This window comes from Fusarium mangiferae (genome assembly GCF_900044065.1).
Source record: "Fusarium mangiferae strain MRC7560 genome assembly, contig: FMAN_scaffold009, whole genome shotgun sequence".
NCBI lineage: Eukaryota > Fungi > Ascomycota > Sordariomycetes > Hypocreales > Nectriaceae > Fusarium > Fusarium mangiferae.
This window is the reverse complement of record NW_024573929.1, coordinates 141,360-159,585: the sequence shown is the minus strand read 5'-3', so window position 1 is coordinate 159,585 and position 18,226 is coordinate 141,360. Positions and strand designations below refer to the sequence as shown.

The following is an 18,226-nucleotide window of genomic DNA, read 5'->3' as shown; positions in this document are numbered from 1 at the left end:
TGAAAATATCTTTCCATTCATGAATTGTTTCCTTCCAGTTATGTGTACTTTACCACTTCTAGCCCAGCCTGGACTACCTCAAGGTGACCCTCTTGGCCTTCAGGCTATAGAGATCAATTAATGACTTAATAGGTTTGACTCTTGTCAACCCCGCGACAAAACACGTCCCAATGAACTGATAACGCTTCCCAGCTTGCCGTAGAACGGCTACTTGGTTGAGGCCGTTGAGTAGACAAATCAAATCGCCCTCCTGTATCCTCGGGGGAAACCTCCCAACAAATCCTTTCTTTGTCTCTGCTATAGCATGGTTGTACGGCTTACACTTGGCGCCGAGGATTTCAATGTAGCGACATTCTTTCGTGTATGCGTCCGAGTCATCATGTTCATTGGGATCCTTGATGATTAAGCGAGGATACAAAGTTAGAGAAGAAAAACTCACGGGGACTTGTTCAAGAAAATTTGCCACGCAACAAAAACGGGCCAACGTGGCTCTAGAGCCACGTTTCTGGAATCGACTATTGAAACGACCCAAAAACTTCACAAACTCCAGGCCGTTTTCAATAGGGAAACCAGTCTCTTTACTCTCAAAAGTAGTCAATGGTTCGAGTAGATGACGAAAAGCAGCCAATGGGTGGCCCCCTGATACGTAGCTCTCATGGCGTAGGGCAAAGTCCAGGGGCCAGGTTATTGGCAAGCCTTTTGAGTGGAGAAGCTCGGGTCTTCCATAGTCAGAGACTCTCGGACCTATCATTTCGATGCGGTCCAGGATATGTAATGTGACCTCCATGTCCGAACCGGTTATTCTTTCGTTGGGTTCCTTTTCAAAAATACTCTCAATATCTCTGTCGCCTGGAAAAACCACTGCATCTGCAACACCCCTGGAAGATGGCTTCGCTTGTACCTCTCCAGGGAAGTTTGGACCCCATGATGGCATTTCAGGGTCGGCTTTCCAGCCATAACCAACTCCTGCAAACATAAGAAGGCCGAGGGGCCCTCCCAGGGGATCTATGGATAAGGATGGGTCACGGTAGACTTTGAGATATTCCCTCATGAATTCCTTGCTGATAGATCCGATAGACTTCTCTGGACTATAATCAGGGACAATGTTAAGCTTTGTAATACCAAGAAAGCCATAATAATAGTCCTTGGGGTTGGTCGCACAAGCGTCTGATGAGTGGCACCAGACATTGGTCATGAAATGACTTTGACTCAACCAGTCTCCAACTGGAAGTCCTTGGTTTCGTCGACTTGCAAAGATGTGGTGTAGAAGCTTCCAGTTTTGTTGGTATGCCAATACCAATTTGAAAAGCTTTTCTTTCTGGCACCAAGAAGAGTTTAATGGACTCAAGATCCATCCCAACCAAGCTGAAAAGTATTCCAACGTCTGAAGGGAAAATGATCGGGATCCACAAATAAAAACTGCTTGCTTAGCGAGAATAATTTCTTGTCGTATCCATATGCGGCTCCAGTACGGAAGGTCAAAAAGTGGTTGGGCGGGACTCCGAGGGGATTTCCCTACTATTTCCTCCACTGCACAGAGCGAAGGATACTCCTCAAGCCATAATATATGATCGTACCCTTCATCAGCAATCACTTGTTCAGCTAAATCTTTGACTGTCTGTTGGAACCTGCGAATCCTGGAAGACACCAGTTCCAACAGAAAAACCACACGGTGAGAGTCTTTGATCAAGTTGCCATCGAGCTTGCTGGTCTGTCTTTGAAGCCGGTCATGCCAATCTTTGACTTCCAGATGTATGCTTACCAGGTCCTTCTGGCAAAGCCCTAGTTCCGAACCATATGGCCCTCGCAGTACCCGTATGATGACTGTAGTCGCGTGTTCAAGTGCATTCGCAAGCTCATAAATCTCGATATATCCAACTAGCCTGGGTATTGCGGATGTTTTATCGGCGACTAGAAGTTGCTTCAAATCATTGAGCTTCTTGAACGCTTCCAAGCGATCATGTAACTGTGCAATACAGCCTCTCAACTTCTGGTGATTGTTGCGATCTTCCATATTTGCACAACGGGAAAATCGCTCAAAAGCTGTGATTTGTACAACATCGATGGCAGCACCTATCGGATCACTTAAGAGTCCCAGCGAACAGAGAACAAGTGCGCTTTGGGAATAGATTTCTCCCATTTTGGCAACTTGGTGGCTCTTCTCATCATTATCAGCTTGGTTAATACAGATCGCATCCACCCATAATTTCTGGCCGGCGGCGTGTTTCGATTGACTGAGGTGCTGCGGAATGCATCTCAAAGCCGAGGCCAAAGATGTTGTTACTGGGTATTTGTGTCCATTCACAAGGATAATCTCGGTAACTTTAGGATCGCCCCAGACGTAGGATAGCGCATTGAATGATAATTGATCATGAAGCTCGGTGACATCCATTTCACACGATATCACTGGCGTGGTCGACGTGATTGTCAGTAACCTGATCTGGTTACCAGATATTTTGAGACTGCCATAAAGAGACGATCCCCGAGGAGATGGCACGGCGTCATTCTCTTGGGTGATATCAGGGATATGTGCTTCTGAGGACCTACACTTGATTAGAATAAGAGTGATAGATTGAGCGTTCGACTTACACCACGATTCAGATACGGTCCACTAGCGTCGTATCACCATGTGGGTGCGTTAAATGTCTGAGACTGCGAAATTGAAAAATAGAAGTAAGATAAAGATAAATCCTGTCAGGTGCTTGCAGTAAATGCACCAGGAATTAACGCATTTATAAGTGTGTGAGCAATGACTTAAGTTTTGTAATTTTGCCAACAAGGCATACTGCTAGGCTGTGAGGCTAACTGGTGATCTGGAGATAAGAAGTTGGTCGCAGCCAATGAAAATTTACTGGATGCAGTGAGATTGCCTTCGCCAACATACGAGCTGCTTTGGTGCGTTGGATCATCAGATCCAAATGACATCCCCAGGCTCCACAGCTTGCATATTGTTAAAATAACCCTCCCTGGAGGAACGGCCACGGTTGTGTTTTGGGAAAATTGTTTTACTTGGCCCTGCTACTTCAATCTTGTCTGCACAGCTTGGTTAGGTCGGGTACCATCCCGTCTAACAAGTACTGAGCCCAACCAACACAGGTGGCAATGAACTTTTGACCCCTCTCTCACCGGGGTCAGCCGCGACATAAAACGTTGCACTACACTTCTCCACATGTCTGGCAGACTTCGCCTAAAGAGATCAAATTAGGTAATTGCCCACGTTTACTAGCTATCGAGCCCGAACGAATACCTAGTCATAATACGGAAGCTGTTAAACACAGAGAAAGCTACCTTGCTCTTGTTTAAAGAAGCTTAATAATAAGACAAAAACAGACAGAAGCACTTTTAGCAACTCTTAGATACTAGCATTAAGATAGAGTAGGAAGCAAGCTATATTACCTCTTTTAAGTTAATTATAAAGACTGTAAAGTTTTCTATATAGCTTTTTTTGTTAAGGATATAATTATATATTATTAATAGTTTTAGCTTTAAGATATACCCTAAACTAAAGTGTTACTTATTAAAAGGGTTATATGATTTAATACTATTTAAACTGACTAACTGGGTTATTAAGTCTACAGACCCGGAGAAACTGTTCCTGCATCCAGACAACTTTGTCCCTATGAAGCCCGCGACAGATAAGCTCTCCACTCTCCTTTGTTAGCACTTTGATCAGACTTTTCAAGTGAAGCAGTGCGTGCGAAGGGCCTTGAATCAGTATATGTCGCTTGTAATCAAAGAGACTCATTGCCTGATCCCCTTGGAGATACCGGGTACGTATGGCTTCTTCCAAGTCTTGGTCGTGGTAGTTGGGGAATTTGATCTCTGGGTTCGTTAAGTCGTGCAGACCTCCATGATTTTGGCGGTTGCCCAGGTAAAACGGTATAGACCGGCAGATGGAGTCCACCAACTCCTTGCCGTGATTGGGATCTGGTAAACTGTCATCCTTGGTAGCAAGCAAGATGGTTTGCTGCAGCGTCTCAGAGGGCGTCTTAGCAAGTAGATAGAACTGCATCCGCAGGAGCATGAGCTGGCAAACGCGCCATACATTCCAGATGGTGGCAATCTGGACGGTCGGGTATATATCGCAGAACCCGAAGTAAGCAAAGGTGTCTTCTTGTGGTCTTTTATAAGGATGCCACGAGGCTGGTACTAAGTGAACCCAAGTCAATAGTTGTGCGTTAACAGACGAAGCGTCCTGCCACCAAGTCGCGAGGGTCAGACCGTCCAGGTCATTCTTGGCCAGCCCGCACATAAAGGTGGATAGTCTCTTTTGCAAATCGGCGATCGAGAGCCCGATCAGGTCCAAGACTGCATTTGGGCTGGCTGGCATAGAATGGTCCAACCCTGCATCGAACCAAACATCCAGGTCCGAGGTGTCGTCTGGTTGCAATTCCATATATGTCGACACATCACAGTGCCGCAGGTAGCCCCTCAAGTATGCGCGGCAATCCGAGTCCGGGACGCTCCCGTCGCCATGTTCGAGCAATGCACGAGCCCCGTCCTGGTGGACACGCATAGTATGCTGATGCGTCGATCGAGCAGCAAGGCTCTCGTAGAAATGCATCAAGATAGCGCTGAGTATGGTACTGTCCTTTAACCGTTCGGTGGGATCATTGAGAGCTGCTTGCAGGCGACTCAACGCCCTGGTAAATGGGGGATGAGGCGTTCGATAGGTCTTTGTTGGGGATTTCCATAAGCTCCAGAGCTTGGTTGACACGGCGGTCAGGACGGTCGAGAGGACAGAATCTGGATGCTCCTTGGCTACGGCGGGGAAAAGAGGCTCCAGGAAACCCTGGGTCGAGCGAAAGCTGCGTCCTAAGCCCGCGATCGAGGTGAGGAAGAAGGAGACAGCGAATGATTCGTCGCTGGGGGGAATTGTTGCTGGTATGACAGCCTGCATTGCGCATTTTGGTGATGTCGACTTGCGAGGGCTTCTGAACCTTGAGCTCTGGTCCTTGAAACGAATTCCTCCTGTCTTTTCCTTTGATTCGTAACCTCCACACACCCGTTGGAGCCGGAGACATTCACGACAGCTTGGCCTTTCCTCGTCGCATTTGACACGTCGTTTGCGACATGTTGAGCAGCCCTTTGAGGGACCACGGTTGACCATGGCTACTGCGCAATGATCAAGAGGGCCAACGTATATCGCTTCTTTCTAGTTGAGAGTTGCCACGCGGCCGTCGCAACCAGGGAATGAATTAAAAATGCCGTCATGCGGAAATTAGACAACGTTGCGAACGAATCATAGATTGTCAAGTTTAAGTCCACATCTACTCATCGGCCGGATTTGCGTGCAGTATTTGCGATGGGAGAGGCGTAAGCCGTGGCGTAGCGGGAACTAGAGAGGGGCGGAGGATTGCAAGGCGACCAATCGCAAAGGAATTGCCTTATCCGTCCTAGTGGCTACGGTAAGCACTGGAAAAACACCAATCGCAAACCGGCTCAATGTATGACTGGGTAATAGTATGGGTGTAGGTCGGTTGTAGGTTGCTTTCCCTGGAACAGATTGCGAGAACAGGAAATTGAAGATAAAAGGCAGGGCATCGCCGAGAATATTGTAACATGATCAACACCATCATTGGCAACTCTACCCATTTTTCTCTTCTACACACTTACTTCTGAGTCCCCTAAACAATGAAGTCAACTTCCCTGTTCAGTGCCATTCTCCTGGGAGCAACAATAGCCTCAAGCTCCATTATTCCCCGCGCCTCCGAGCCATCGCCTTCTTCAAAGGAGACAGAGGACCCCATCATCCTCTTGAACAAGGATGAAAGCTTCCATTTCGAGCTGCTCTTCACCCTCGGAAACACCATATTCGGGGCTGGCGATGTCAACGACGTCTTGGCCGCAGCGAAACACGTCAAGGCCGGGAACTTCACCAGCTGGCTTGAGACCTTCCACGCCTTGGCTGAATACACCAAAGCTCAAGCCGAGGATACGGACAATGCGTACGATCCTTTGAATGTCCGGGAAGCCTGGTTCGCTGCATCGAGCTACTACCGTCAGGCCGATTTCTACAACCATGCAAACTGGACGGACCCACGTATCAACAGCTTCTGGCTCGAGCAACGTGCTGCGTTCGACAAAGCTCTTGCTGCACTGCCCATTCCTGGCGAACGTATCCAGATCCCAGTCGACAACTTCACTATTGAAGCAATCTGGTACACATCCGCAGCTGATAACGTCAAACGGCCGACCTTGGTTATCGGCAACGGATACGATGCTAGCCAGGAAGACTCTTACCACTCGTTCGTCGTACCAGCCCTGGCCCGTGGCTGGAATGTCATGACCTACGAAGGACCAGGGCAGCCCACTGTTCGCCGCAATGATGACATTGGTTTCATCCCTAATTGGGAGAAGGTTCTCACGCCAGTGATAGATGAATTGCTGAGTCGCAAAGGCTGCTTCGTAGATGAAGACAGGCTGGTCCTTGTTGGTATTTCAATGGGTGGGTATCTAGCTGCTCGAGCCGCTGCGTTTGAGCCTCGGATCAAGGCTCTTATTCTCAATGGCGGCGTGTGGGATGTCTACGAGGGATATGCCAGTCAGCTGGGCCCAGACATGAAGGAGCTTTTTGCTGCGGGCAAGCAAGAGGAATTTGACGAGGCTGTCTTGCCGCTCTTGGATAGCCCACAAGCGCCTACAATGATGCGCTGGGGTCTGGGACACGGATTATGGTGCTTCAAACAGCATTCCCCGTATCTATGGCTCCAATCACTTAAGCAGTACACTATTAAAGACGTGGTTGACAAGATCAAGGTACCGGTCCTTGTCGTCGATTCCGAGTTCGAGGGGTTCTTTGCTGGCCAGCCAGAGGTTGTTAGGGACGGACTTGGCGATAGGGCAACTTATAAGTTCTTTAATGGAACAGCTGGATATCACGTCCAAGTTGGGGCTGGGCAAGAGTGGAACAGGTACCAGTTTGCCTGGCTCAATAAGATATTGAGGTAGGTAGGATTAGCTTCTATATATTACAACTTAACTTAAAGGCTAGTTCTCAATGAAAGGTTTCATAATTAAGCTATCATAATTGTGTAACCTATTCGTAACGTGGGCCACACCGCTAAGCAAATTATAGAACGGGAACACATTAATATGATGCAAGTCGATGACTTCTATTAGCAACCTGATTTTCTCATTGCATCGCAACATACAGTGATTCGACCTTAATGGCTTTTATTGGCTCATAGCTCCTTGGCTGGCAGTATAACGTAAGAGATGCATGGAAGATGAGCTGTTTAATTGAAAGAGAGGAATCAGGAGAAAGCCATAAGAGACGCCTCTCTGTTTATTTATTGTTCAAGGCTGGGAAGAGGAAACGCCAATTGGGTAATCACTGATGTTAACGAGCTATCAAAGCCAAACTGATGGCCACTGAAGCCTAAGGATATTAAACACAAAACAATAGAACTCGTTCTACAAGACTTAATGACAAGCTGACAAGAAGATAGAAGGAATTAACAGACTAATGCTAACTGAAGAAAATAACTTATGCGGTAATATAGGGAATGCCAGTCAACAGGAATCCTCGATCAGTCAACTCAGGCGCCTTCCTCGGCATGTTAGTGTTATAGGGACAAGGCTCTCCATTCCTCAAGACAGGAATTCCTCCGACATGCATAGCATTAGGCCAATGGGTGGTTCCCTGCAGGTTCTCAAACGCAGCCTTCTTCCTCTTCAAATCCTCCTGCGTAGCATCTGCAGCAGGCATGTAGCACGTATAAGTGCAGAACCTGGGCTGCGTACCCTCAGGACTAACATTGTAATGAGGAGTGCGAGAGTCCCAGACGATAAGATCTCCAGGTCCCGCATTCACCTTTTCCCATTCGCAGCCCTTGTTCTTCAACCACTCCATACCATCAGCTGTAAAGCCATACCATTCGTGTGTCCAGGCCCAGATCTTGTTCGGCTCATCCTTAAAATCCTTGTGGAACTCTTCGCTTAGGAGATGGGCGCCTTTGCAAACGATCAGGCCACCGTCTCTATCACCGTTGGGGAAGATGTTGACTAGGCCCTGGAGACAGCGGAACCCGGGGTTCTCGGGGTCTTGGTCTTGATGGGGCCAGGGCTTGTTGACCTTGACGTCTTTGCGGTTGGGGAAAGAGGTGTTGACGGCGTCGAAAGAGACAATAAGGTCTTTGGTATCGTAGACGCGCTCGAAGGCTTCGATGACGCCGGGTTCTTGGCGGATGGCCCAGGCGAAGGATTCGTGGGCGACGCCGTAGCCTGTGATCATGCCCTTTTCGGTGATGACGGGGAGGGTTTCTGTCTTGATGGTGCTGGGGTCGTCGCGCTTGAAGCCCATGCCGCCATTGCTGATCTCTGTTAGTATGGTTTGTCTTCAAGTGACTAAGCTGTGTTGGGGGACTTACAAGGTCTCGAGGTATGAGAGCATCTCATCACCGTACTTCTCAGCTCTTTCCAGAGGAATGGCTCCCTTGATGACGGCGAAACCATCTCGGTAGAGGTCGTCTCGCCAGTCGCCAAAGGTAGTGCCTGGGTTGGCGAAGAGCTTGTTTGGGCCAGAGGGCTTGGCTTGGATGGGCTTGTTAGAAGTGGGCTCGGCGAACTTCAAAGTGGAAGCGGCTTGGTAACTAGCGGGTTCGGTGTTGGCGACCATTTTGGTAATAATAGAGATGTAATGTGAATACTATTATGAATCTCAAGTCTGGTCTTTGTAATGTGAGCTGCCTGATGGTTTGTCTGAGAAAGTTCAATCTGCTCTTCTTATTGTTCTCTTCAACAGGTATTTTTGCCTCCTACTAAAGCTGTCATGGCTGATTCCGAAGTGTAAACGTCGCTTCGGCTCGGTATCCCCGGCAATTCTGACTCTCCCCGCAACCAGACTCCGAGCCGCGCCATGTGCAGTGGGGCCGACAAGTCCACCGGTCGGTTCGCTACCTCGGAATCCACTTTGGCATCTCCAGTATCGACTATGAATAGGCTTGCAAATGCTGGTAAAATTCAGGTCACAGAATCGCAAACTGAATCCTTGTCATCGCAAACACCATGCCTCTCACAAACCTCCCCTTCACAGTCCCAATTGAGCCTATCAGTGCTCCCAAAGTCGGCCATGGCGGTTACGTTGGACTGAACCCTCACTCAGAAGTCCTCCCAGCGGGTTGGAAACACGATAGTCCCCAAGCACGACCATTACCCTCACCTGTTCTCGTTGAACATGATGTTGCGTTCAAGATGCGCGATGGCGTCACACTATACGCTGATGTATATCGCCCACCAAACACGGATGAGCCTGTTCCTGCTATTATCTGCTGGTCACCTTTCGGAAAGAAGTTCAACGGCATTTTATCTCTAGAGCTCATGGTTCCTTGGAATCTGGGCATTCCATCGCAGACCCTTTCTGGGCTTGAGAAGTTTGAGGCGCCTGATCCTGCTGATTGGGTTCCTCGCGGTTACGCTGTTGTTAACATCGACTCTCGCGGCTCAGGCGATAGTGAGGGAACCTTGGTTATCATGGGAACTCAAGAAGCTGAGGATGGATACGATACCATCGAGAGCATCGCAAAACTCCCTTGGTGCAACGGTTCTGTTGGACTAGCAGGAAACTCGCATCTGGCTATCGTACAGTGGTTCATCGCAGCATTGAACCCACCTAGTCTTAAAGCCATCGCTCCATGGGAAGGCTGCGGCGACTTGTATCGCGAGCAATTTGCTCGTGGCGGTATCTACGCCGGCGACTTATTCGACAAACTCATCGTCAAGTATATGATGCAAGGCCACAGCGGAATTGAGAGTTTCCGAGAAATGTTCAAACAACATCCTCTTGCCAATGACTGGTGGAACGACAAACGCCCAGATATGAAGAAGATCAACGTTCCCACTTACATCACCGGTACATGGACCAACACAATGCACGGCATGGGTGCTATTCGAGGCTGGCTCGAGGTTGATACACCTCACAAGTGGCTCCGCTTTCACCCTTGGCAAGAGTGGTATGACATTTGGGGTAATGAGCAAGCGAGGACTGAGCTGCTTGATTTCTTTGACTACTTCCTCAAGGGCAAGGACAACGGCTGGGACAAGGTACCAAAGGTCCGCACGGCTGTTCTACGATTTGGCAAGAAAGAACCTCAGTCGTACGAGAATATTGTCGATGAGAACTTCCCGATTCCGAGAACAGATTACAAGAAACTGTATTTTACGCACGACAGCAAGCTTTCTCTCGACCAGCCAATCGAGGCATCAACACTTAGCTATAACTCTGAAACCGATGATCAGGTCAGCTTCACATACCGCTTCGACCAAACAACAAGATTAGTCGGTCTCCCCAAGGCAGTTCTATATATGTCCTGCCCCGACTACGACGACATGGACGTGTACGTGACCCTTGAGAAACTCGACGCCAACGGAGAAGTCATGATGAACCTCAACATCCCGTGGAAGGGCATCCCCAAGCAATCCTTCGAAGAAATGACTCCCCAAGAAAAGATAGAAGTTGTTGTGTATCGCGGTCCAATGGGTGTACTCAGGGCATCGCATCGCGAGATCGATGAGAGCAAGAGTATGCATCCGCACTGGCCGTTCCACCCTCATGAAAAGGTAGAGAAGATCAAGCCTGGTGATGTCGTGAGACTTGATATCGGCATTTGGGCCATGGGCATTGAATATGAGGCCGGCGAGTCGATTAGAGCTGTTGTTTGTGGGAGGAATATCGGTGTCAGTAATTTTGGAAGTTTGGAGCATTTGGATAACCATGGGAAACATGAGGTTCACATTGGTGGGGAGCATGCTAGCCATGTTATTCTACCATTTGTTTAGATAGTCCATACCGTCAATAACTAGAAGTCTTGAATAGCCAACTGAATCGCCCGGAGCCCTTCGGCGACTGCTTCCACTCTCTGTCCCAAGCTCAGACGGAGATAGCCCTTGTAATCAGCAACTCCCTCCTCACTAAAGCCAGCGCTGGCTGGAATAACAGCGACGCCAAACTCTTGGATTAGCTTTTCTGCAAACGCAACTTCATCAATCGACTTTCCGTTTGACCCAGAGAAATGTATAAACGCTGTTCCGCCACCTCGCGGACGAACCCATCTGCATCTGTCCGAGTTCCTCTTCACAAATTCATCATATTGTTCAATGTTCTTGCCTTGTGTTTCCAGAATCTGTGCAATGATCTTAGGAAGGACATCGGGGGATAAGGCGAATAGAGCGATGGCGTCGTCGATGCGCGAAACGTTGAGAGTCGTGTAGTCTCGAGCTGCTATGATGCGTTGTAGGATATCTTGGTTTGGCGAAATTATCCAGCCTATGCGAATGCCCGGGAGTGAGTAGGCCTTGGAGACGGATCCAGTGGAGATGGTGTTACTGTATCCCAGAGAGACAACTGATGGTGGGGTCGGAGTGTCGTCGTGGAAGAGAGGACGGAAGACTTCATCGCCGAAAATTGTAATGTTGTGCTTCTTGGCCAGATCTCGGATCTGCTCTAGTATCTCCTGGCCGAGAACTGTTCCTGTCGGGTTACACGGATTTCTCAACGCTGTCAGCAGTCCCTACAACATCTTCGACTGAGACTCACGTTAGGATAATGGCTTTGGTATTGGGCCGAATGAGTGCTCTAAGCTCCTCAATATCAAGATTCCACGAAGTCTCTTCTCTCCCAACCCAAAACTCCACTTCGGCGCCAAAGTACTTGGGCAGGAGATACAAAGGGCCATAGTTCGGAAATTGGCAGATTACATGGTCGCCTTTGGTGCATGTCGTGCTCAGCACAAGGTAGTTGGCCATAATTGATCCAGGCGTGATGATCACATTGTCTTCTGTCAGCGGTGCACTTTCGGTAGAATAGATCTCTGCAAGGCGTTTGCGCAGCTCCACTGATCCGAGGGATGGGGCATAGGAAAGTGGGATGTTGGTGTCGATCGGGCTTCGTTTGGTGGGGGAGAGATCTCGAAGGTTGTCGAGGGAGAGGGCATGTGGTGCTGATCCTACATATTGTCAGAATGTTGGATCGAAAGGGGGGACAGCGTACCATGCAATGCGATCTTTGCTCTTGGCTACAGAAGAGACACATTAGTCTCAGTAATCATATCGTTTGTTTGCTTCCTTGGTTTCTTACACCGTAGCTGCGAGCTGTCGATTATTAGTTAGGACATGAGTCATAGATCAGAACCGATATCGTACTCACCAACTCGATCCAGCTCAAACTCTGGAATATCGTGCATGGTGAATGTGTTCTACGTGGAACAGTGCTTCGATGCCAAGTATAATTGGAGATTCACTGCTGTCTCGTAAGTACAGTGATTATATGTATTGTGATGAGGATGAGCGCTGACAAATCTCATCGCTGGTGAGTCAATCACGGAAGTGAACCCACCTATCACATCATTGAATCTCTCCGACAAGTCGACGTGAATGGTTAGTGCTTACCACAGGGCGATGCAATCACTGAAGAACATGCCCTTCGTGTCACTAACGGTCCCCGCGTGTGAATGAGATGCATTAGCCGCGAAAGTGTGATTGAATAAGACATCAGTCTCAATGGCGTTGTGTGAAGGCAGCATATAATCCATCGCTCAGTACACTCCAGCCCAGATCATCAACTCATCCAATCCGTCTTCAGCACACTCAACTCAACTCAATACAAGCAAAGCAATTCCTGCATCACACTCCACAATGGATTTCATCAGCCTCTTAAATCTTATCACAGTTCGAGACCCAGAACCAGGCGAAAGTCGCATGGCTTTTCATTTCGCCCGCAAGTCAGAGAGTTCGACCCAGGAACCAAGATTCGACGACGTCATGCGAGCCTACAACCTGGAGGTCACCCAGATCACCTACACTGAATTTGAAGACATGCTCACGCTGTACGTGTTTGCGGCTGGATTTGATTGGACAGCGCACAAGGAAGAGACGATGAAGATTTGCGAGGAAAGAGAGATTGACACAGACTGGCGGCTTATGCGGATGGTGATGTCTACCTGTGTTGACAACAAGGAATGAGGGGAATAGAATAAAGTCTGGTTCAATCGAATTCCGATTATAATGGAGGGTGTGTCGATAGCTGAGAAATATCGCATTCGCCTCATTGTTAACTCAGACTCAAGCACGATAATATCATGGGTCTCTTCAAGGTTCATTTCGTCGTGATCAAATTTAATTGAACATGATGCGAAGAGTTTGAACGCACACCGTTTCTTCCCTTCAAATAATTGTTCAATCCGTCCAGAAAGAGAAGAGTCGAGAGGAACGGTTTAATTCACTCGTAGCACACAGGGACCAATGCACCCGCAGAGGATTTAGTTCTGTGCATCGTGTATACACTACCTACTAGGCCATTCGCAAACAACATACCCTTCAAGGTAAAGGAAGATATCATCTCACAAGCTTATGGCCCCTTCCGTGAATTCATAAATGCCACCCCTTGCCGGATGGATCAGCAACCGGATATCCGGGTATCCGGGGCTTTCTTGGGTCACATTTGCAAAAATCAATGAGCAACCCACATGCTCTGACTCAAACAGTACGTATGGTGTGTTACTAAAGAATCCCAGTATGAATAAATTACTCGGTGCACTCTCATTTATAGCTAGCTATGGATACTCTTTGCGAGGACTGGCATATGAACTCAACGTGCACGACATGTCTCTCTACAAACCCATCCAAGCTACAACCCAAAACCAACAAACACATATTATCACGCGAAACTCCACCGTGAAACTCTGCCAGGATGGCATGCGTCAGGTTCTTTAATTAACATTATCTCTATATGAAGCCGATTTGAACTTTCGGCAGCCATTGCCACGAACAGAATGAACCATGCCTTCACATACTCCTCTATGCCTCAACTTTAAATCTCCTGACCAAAAGGCGGGTAAACAGGCGCCAGAATGCCATCGCAAGAGTTTCGCACAACATATGGACTGGCAGTAACATCATTACCGACAAGAACCTGTCCATTGGGGGCAGTGACCGTGAAAGAGAAGCCACCGCCATACTGAGCCTGACCATAGACGAATCGAATGGGAATGTATACGCCAGCGGGAAGATCAATCTCAAAGTGCGCGCTACCAGCGATATGGTCAGGCTGGTTATACAGAGCCTTGGCGTCAGCATTACCAGAGCTCCAACCAGCGTATGCCTTGGCACCTATCCACAGGTATACGGCGTCGTTGGCGTAGGGAATATCGAACTTGTAGGTACCAGCATCGCAACTGTAGAGATAACCGTGATGGTTAAGGGCGAAATAGTCGAGAGCGAGATCTTGTGTCGAGCCGTAGATGGCGCCTGACTGGGCGTTGCTGGACTGGAACAGACCACCGATTTCACGAGTCGTGCCGACATAAATGGGGTTGACCTGCTTGAAGGATTGGGGCACGAAGCTGGAGTAGGTCGTGTCGGTGTTTTGAGCAGGGTTGCTGTAGTACGCCCAGTCAAAGCCAAGATTGTTACAAGCAGATGGGGTAGGACATTGCGCTGCACCAGTTGTTGTTGTTGTTGCTTCCTCCGTGGTCGTGGTGGGGGCCTCCGTGGTAGTATCAGCAGCGGTAGTTGTCGTTGCAATTTCAGTAGTAGAGTCTTCAGTTGTCTGAGAGCTCAGCTCGGTTGTAGAAGCGATATCCGATGCAGAGATGGTGGTGGTCACGCCAATTGACGTAGACAGTTCAGTCGTTGCAGAAGTGACCTGAGTAGCTTGAGAAGTGACTGGCTTGCAGGGTCCGGCAGAAACACCGACGCTGAGACAAGCCAGCACGCTAATGAGTGTCTTGGAGTTCATCATGACGTTGACGCGTTGAAACAATCTTTAACGAGAGACTAGAAACCCGTAAATGAGCGAGTGGGTGAGACAATGACAGAACTTCAACGGTAATGTTAAATCTTGGGGGAAGCGTTGATAAATAACGTCCCCGAGCAGTAAATTCCGCAGAGGCCGTCTGTCACAGCTGGCTGACTAGACTCATTCCAGTGAGGGTGCTGACTCGCTTGGTGGTCTCATTTTAATGACGGCCCTGCGATTGGTGAGCCCCTGCATGAAAATCGATAGTTTGGCCGCTAAACAGATTTTCGTGCACGCTATTGAAATAGGGCCCTGGAGCGGCTGAAGAAACCAGGGGTATGGAGATGGCGATGCGCGGCCCGCTATGACATCTTTTTTTAAATACATGCAAAGATTATCGTATCTTATTCAGCTTGGATAGACCTCAGCAGTATACCCTAAATAATAACATCCTCTTATTTATATTCAAGAGAAAATTTTACCAGCACTTAATATCGATTAATATTAAGATAGCAGAGCGATCGGGGGACATAATTCCTACTGCCTTCCTGCCGGCATATCAGGTTAGTATAGTACCTATATGTAGATATTACTATCTGTTTATAGTGCAAAAGTCTCTTGTTGGAAATTAAATGCAGCTGAATTTTATGGCTTGTTTATACGTGTTGCCCTTTTTCCAGATCGTGATTCCCATTCTATACACCTGCATTGAACGAATTATCCATCTTGGTAATCATCGAGACCACTTCAAATGTCATATTCGCTTCTTCCAACGTATTATTGAGCGCCTCAGGCTTGCAATTAATTATGTCCAGATAGAAGAAGATTATAATGGGTATTGAAACTGATATAATGGTGTATATATTGTAATCCCCTGTAGCCAATATTCTCAATGGCGAATGGTCTGGACATTATGACAGTGGGCGGGTGGATACCCTAGATTAAGCTCAGGTAGCTAGCTAATAAGACTCAATTCACTGGATGCCACAACCAATGACTGGCCCTCAAGACTGATTTTATTATTACTTACAATCTAATACACGCAGCCTTGTCTTACAAAAAAGCTTGACATCGAAGACTCCGATCGCATAGAGCGGGCTATAAAGAACGATGACGGGAGCTGAAGCAATTATGGCCGAGACTTATCTCAAACAAAAACGTCCTGCTCGGAAATTCCGAGAACTTGGCAAGTAACCCCAGATCGCATTTGCTATTAGACTTCCAAGCCGGATCTTCCGAACTTTCTATCCCACCTAGAACAAGATTGTTTGCATTTCCCCGCGAATCATTTAGTCCCCGCTGTCTATGCCTGCACGGGGATGGGAGGAGCCGAAGCCGGGGGAGGGGAAACCCGGCAAATCCGATGCATCAATTATTATCAAAAATATGCTTCCGCAATGATTGGGATTTGTCTATATAATCTATGCAACACTCGGTAGTTGAGGAAAGGCCCCGTCTTGTGCTGAGACACTTTTGGGAATTCCAAGTGACAGCTTTCGCCATGACAGACATTTCTTTGCTATACTTGATCTTAGGCTTGATTTTAGCCTCTGGTCTACTGAAAATAGCTACTTTGGTCTATGGTTACTTCTTTTCTCCACTCAGGTCTATCCCCGGCCCGTTTCTTGCTCGCTTTACCGATGCATGGTACCTCTGGCGCCTCTACAAAGGTCACTTTGAAAAGGATAATGTTGCTTTGCACAGAGAACATGGTTAGTAAAATAGCGACAGCTTCATGATGTTGGTTGCCCTGACGCGAAACGCACTATAAGGACCGGTTGTCCGATACGGGTTCCGTCGCTACAGTATCAACGACCAAGCAGCAATAAAAGCCATATACGGGCTGGAAAAGGCTTTTCCCAAGTCATCATGGTATGATGCCTGGGTCGCTCCCGGGGAAGTGAGCCTTTTCGCAGATCGAGATACCAAACGGCACGCATATCATCGACGACTTTTCCAAAACAACTATTCCATGTCGTCTCTCATCTCGTACGAACCTTACGTCGATGAATGTGCAGACCTCTTCGTCCAACGTCTATCAGAGATTTCCCAAACGGGATTGCCTCTGGATATGGGCCATTGGCTTCAGTGCTATGCATTTGACGTTATCGGACTTATTACATATGGTAAACGGCTAGGCTTCCTCGACAGCGGTAAGGACATTGGTGGCGTCATGGAAGCGCTTGAAGCATTTCTTTCCTATGCTGCACCTGTAGGTATATACAGCAAACTGCATCCTTTTCTTTTCTCCATGAAGAATTATTTTGCTGGGTCGAGTGGTACAGGTCGCGCATATGTCATTTCCTTTACGCGCAGCCGAGTGGCTGAGAGCATGAAAACCCCTACGGCGGTCCCGGCAGAGAAGAAAACTACTTCTGCAGAACCTTTTCTTCTCAAATTCCTCGAGAAGCATGAGCAGAGTCCTGACAACTTTACGTCCACTAATGTCACCATGGGATGCGTTGCCAATATGGTTGCTGGCTCTGACACAACTGGCATTACGCTGTCTGCCATCCTGTATTATCTGCTCAAACATCCTCCCTGCCTCGCTGCACTGCAGCAAGAGATCGATCACTACTATATCGAGGGCAAACTGTCTGAGAAACCGACGTTCCAAGAGACTCAGCAGATGCCGTACTTGCAAGCGGTCATCAAGGAGTCATTGAGGCTTCATCCTGCTACAGGCCTGCCCCTGGAGCGCGTTGTGCCCAAGGGAGGGGCCACTATCAGTGGAAATTTCTTCCCTGACGGCGTATGTATCTTGACGCCTTGTATCACAGGATCTTTAAGCTAATATGATGTCGGTAGTCTATTGTCGGAATCAACACCTGGGTTCAACATCGCAATCAGTCTATTTACGGCCTTGATGCAGATATTTACAGGCCAGAACGATGGCTCACCACCGATGAAGAACAACTTTCAGTCATGAACCGTCACTGGATACCAGTAAGAATGCTTCTCTTGTTATTTACTAAGATTCGTTGCTAATCCCCGTTTTTCCGTTTCCCCTAGTTTGGTCTTGGGTCTCGAACATGCTTGGGCAGACACATCTCCATGTTGGAGATCTCCAAGCTGATTCCTAAGATTGTCCGGGAATTCAACTATGAGCTTGATGGAGATTTAGCACAAAAGGGGACCGACTGGTCTACGTTCAACTATTGGTTTGTAAAGCCAAAGGGTTTTCAGGTCAGGATTTCTCCAAGACATAATTCATAAGTATAGCAGGCTTGCTTTCTCTACATTTTTAATAAGTCTGTAAATTAGCTATTTATATTAATTTAAAAGGACATATATTAATTGATATTTCTAATAATTTTTACACCTTACTATAGTACTATTCTTAAAAGTATAAACAGTTAGCGCTATCGGTCACTGACAGGGTATGGTTGAATATTTATGGAGGCCGACTAGGCCCGTAAGCCATCGAATCAGCGGCTTCCACCAAACTCCACGTCCATGTTTCTGGGTCGTCTAGCGATCATCACCTCCCAT

General features: G+C 47.8%; 9 protein-coding genes across 9 annotated transcripts; 4 read left to right on the top strand and 5 right to left on the bottom strand.

Moving 5' to 3' along the window:
• Positions 1-73: 73 nt before the first annotated feature.
• On the bottom strand, positions 74-2,140 carry FMAN_12141 (uncharacterized protein; the record flags this gene model as incomplete). The annotated part of the gene is made up of 1 exon (XM_041834645.1): positions 74-2,140. The coding sequence occupies one exon, from the start codon at positions 2,138-2,140 to the stop codon at positions 74-76; it is 2,067 nt and encodes a 688-aa protein (XP_041684887.1).
• A 1,401-nt stretch (positions 2,141-3,541) lies between these two features.
• FMAN_12140 (uncharacterized protein) lies at positions 3,542-5,110 on the bottom strand (the record flags this gene model as incomplete). Its single annotated transcript, XM_041834644.1, has 1 exon — positions 3,542-5,110. The coding sequence occupies one exon, from the start codon at positions 5,108-5,110 to the stop codon at positions 3,542-3,544; it is 1,569 nt and encodes a 522-aa protein (XP_041684886.1).
• A 524-nt stretch (positions 5,111-5,634) lies between these two features.
• FMAN_12139 (uncharacterized protein) lies at positions 5,635-6,951 on the top strand (the record flags this gene model as incomplete). The annotated part of the gene is made up of 1 exon (XM_041834643.1): positions 5,635-6,951. The coding sequence occupies one exon, from the start codon at positions 5,635-5,637 to the stop codon at positions 6,949-6,951; it is 1,317 nt and encodes a 438-aa protein (XP_041684885.1).
• A 538-nt stretch (positions 6,952-7,489) lies between these two features.
• Positions 7,490-8,620, bottom strand: FMAN_12138 (uncharacterized protein; the record flags this gene model as incomplete). Its single annotated transcript, XM_041834641.1, has 2 exons — positions 7,490-8,315; positions 8,373-8,620. The coding sequence occupies 2 exons, from the start codon at positions 8,618-8,620 to the stop codon at positions 7,490-7,492; spliced, it is 1,074 nt and encodes a 357-aa protein (XP_041684884.1).
• Positions 8,621-9,009: 389 nt separating this feature from the next.
• FMAN_12137 (putative acyl esterases) lies at positions 9,010-10,779 on the top strand (the record flags this gene model as incomplete). The annotated part of the gene is made up of 1 exon (XM_041834640.1): positions 9,010-10,779. One exon carries the CDS (start codon positions 9,010-9,012, stop codon positions 10,777-10,779), a length of 1,770 nt encoding a protein of 589 aa, XP_041684883.1.
• A 20-nt stretch (positions 10,780-10,799) lies between these two features.
• FMAN_12136 (uncharacterized protein) lies at positions 10,800-12,182 on the bottom strand (the record flags this gene model as incomplete). The annotated part of the gene is made up of 5 exons (XM_041834639.1): positions 10,800-11,490; positions 11,537-11,945; positions 11,990-12,014; positions 12,077-12,090; positions 12,146-12,182. 5 exons carry the CDS (start codon positions 12,180-12,182, stop codon positions 10,800-10,802), a joined length of 1,176 nt encoding a protein of 391 aa, XP_041684882.1.
• Positions 12,183-12,633: 451 nt separating this feature from the next.
• Positions 12,634-12,960, top strand: FMAN_12135 (uncharacterized protein; the record flags this gene model as incomplete). Its single annotated transcript, XM_041834638.1, has 1 exon — positions 12,634-12,960. One exon carries the CDS (start codon positions 12,634-12,636, stop codon positions 12,958-12,960), a length of 327 nt encoding a protein of 108 aa, XP_041684881.1.
• Positions 12,961-13,807: 847 nt separating this feature from the next.
• Positions 13,808-14,734, bottom strand: FMAN_12134 (uncharacterized protein; the record flags this gene model as incomplete). The annotated part of the gene is made up of 1 exon (XM_041834637.1): positions 13,808-14,734. The coding sequence occupies one exon, from the start codon at positions 14,732-14,734 to the stop codon at positions 13,808-13,810; it is 927 nt and encodes a 308-aa protein (XP_041684880.1).
• A 1,972-nt stretch (positions 14,735-16,706) lies between these two features.
• On the top strand, positions 16,707-17,950 carry FMAN_12133 (uncharacterized protein; the record flags this gene model as incomplete). The annotated part of the gene is made up of 3 exons (XM_041834636.1): positions 16,707-17,486; positions 17,543-17,680; positions 17,747-17,950. 3 exons carry the CDS (start codon positions 16,707-16,709, stop codon positions 17,948-17,950), a joined length of 1,122 nt encoding a protein of 373 aa, XP_041684879.1.
• Positions 17,951-18,226: the final 276 nt, after the last annotated feature.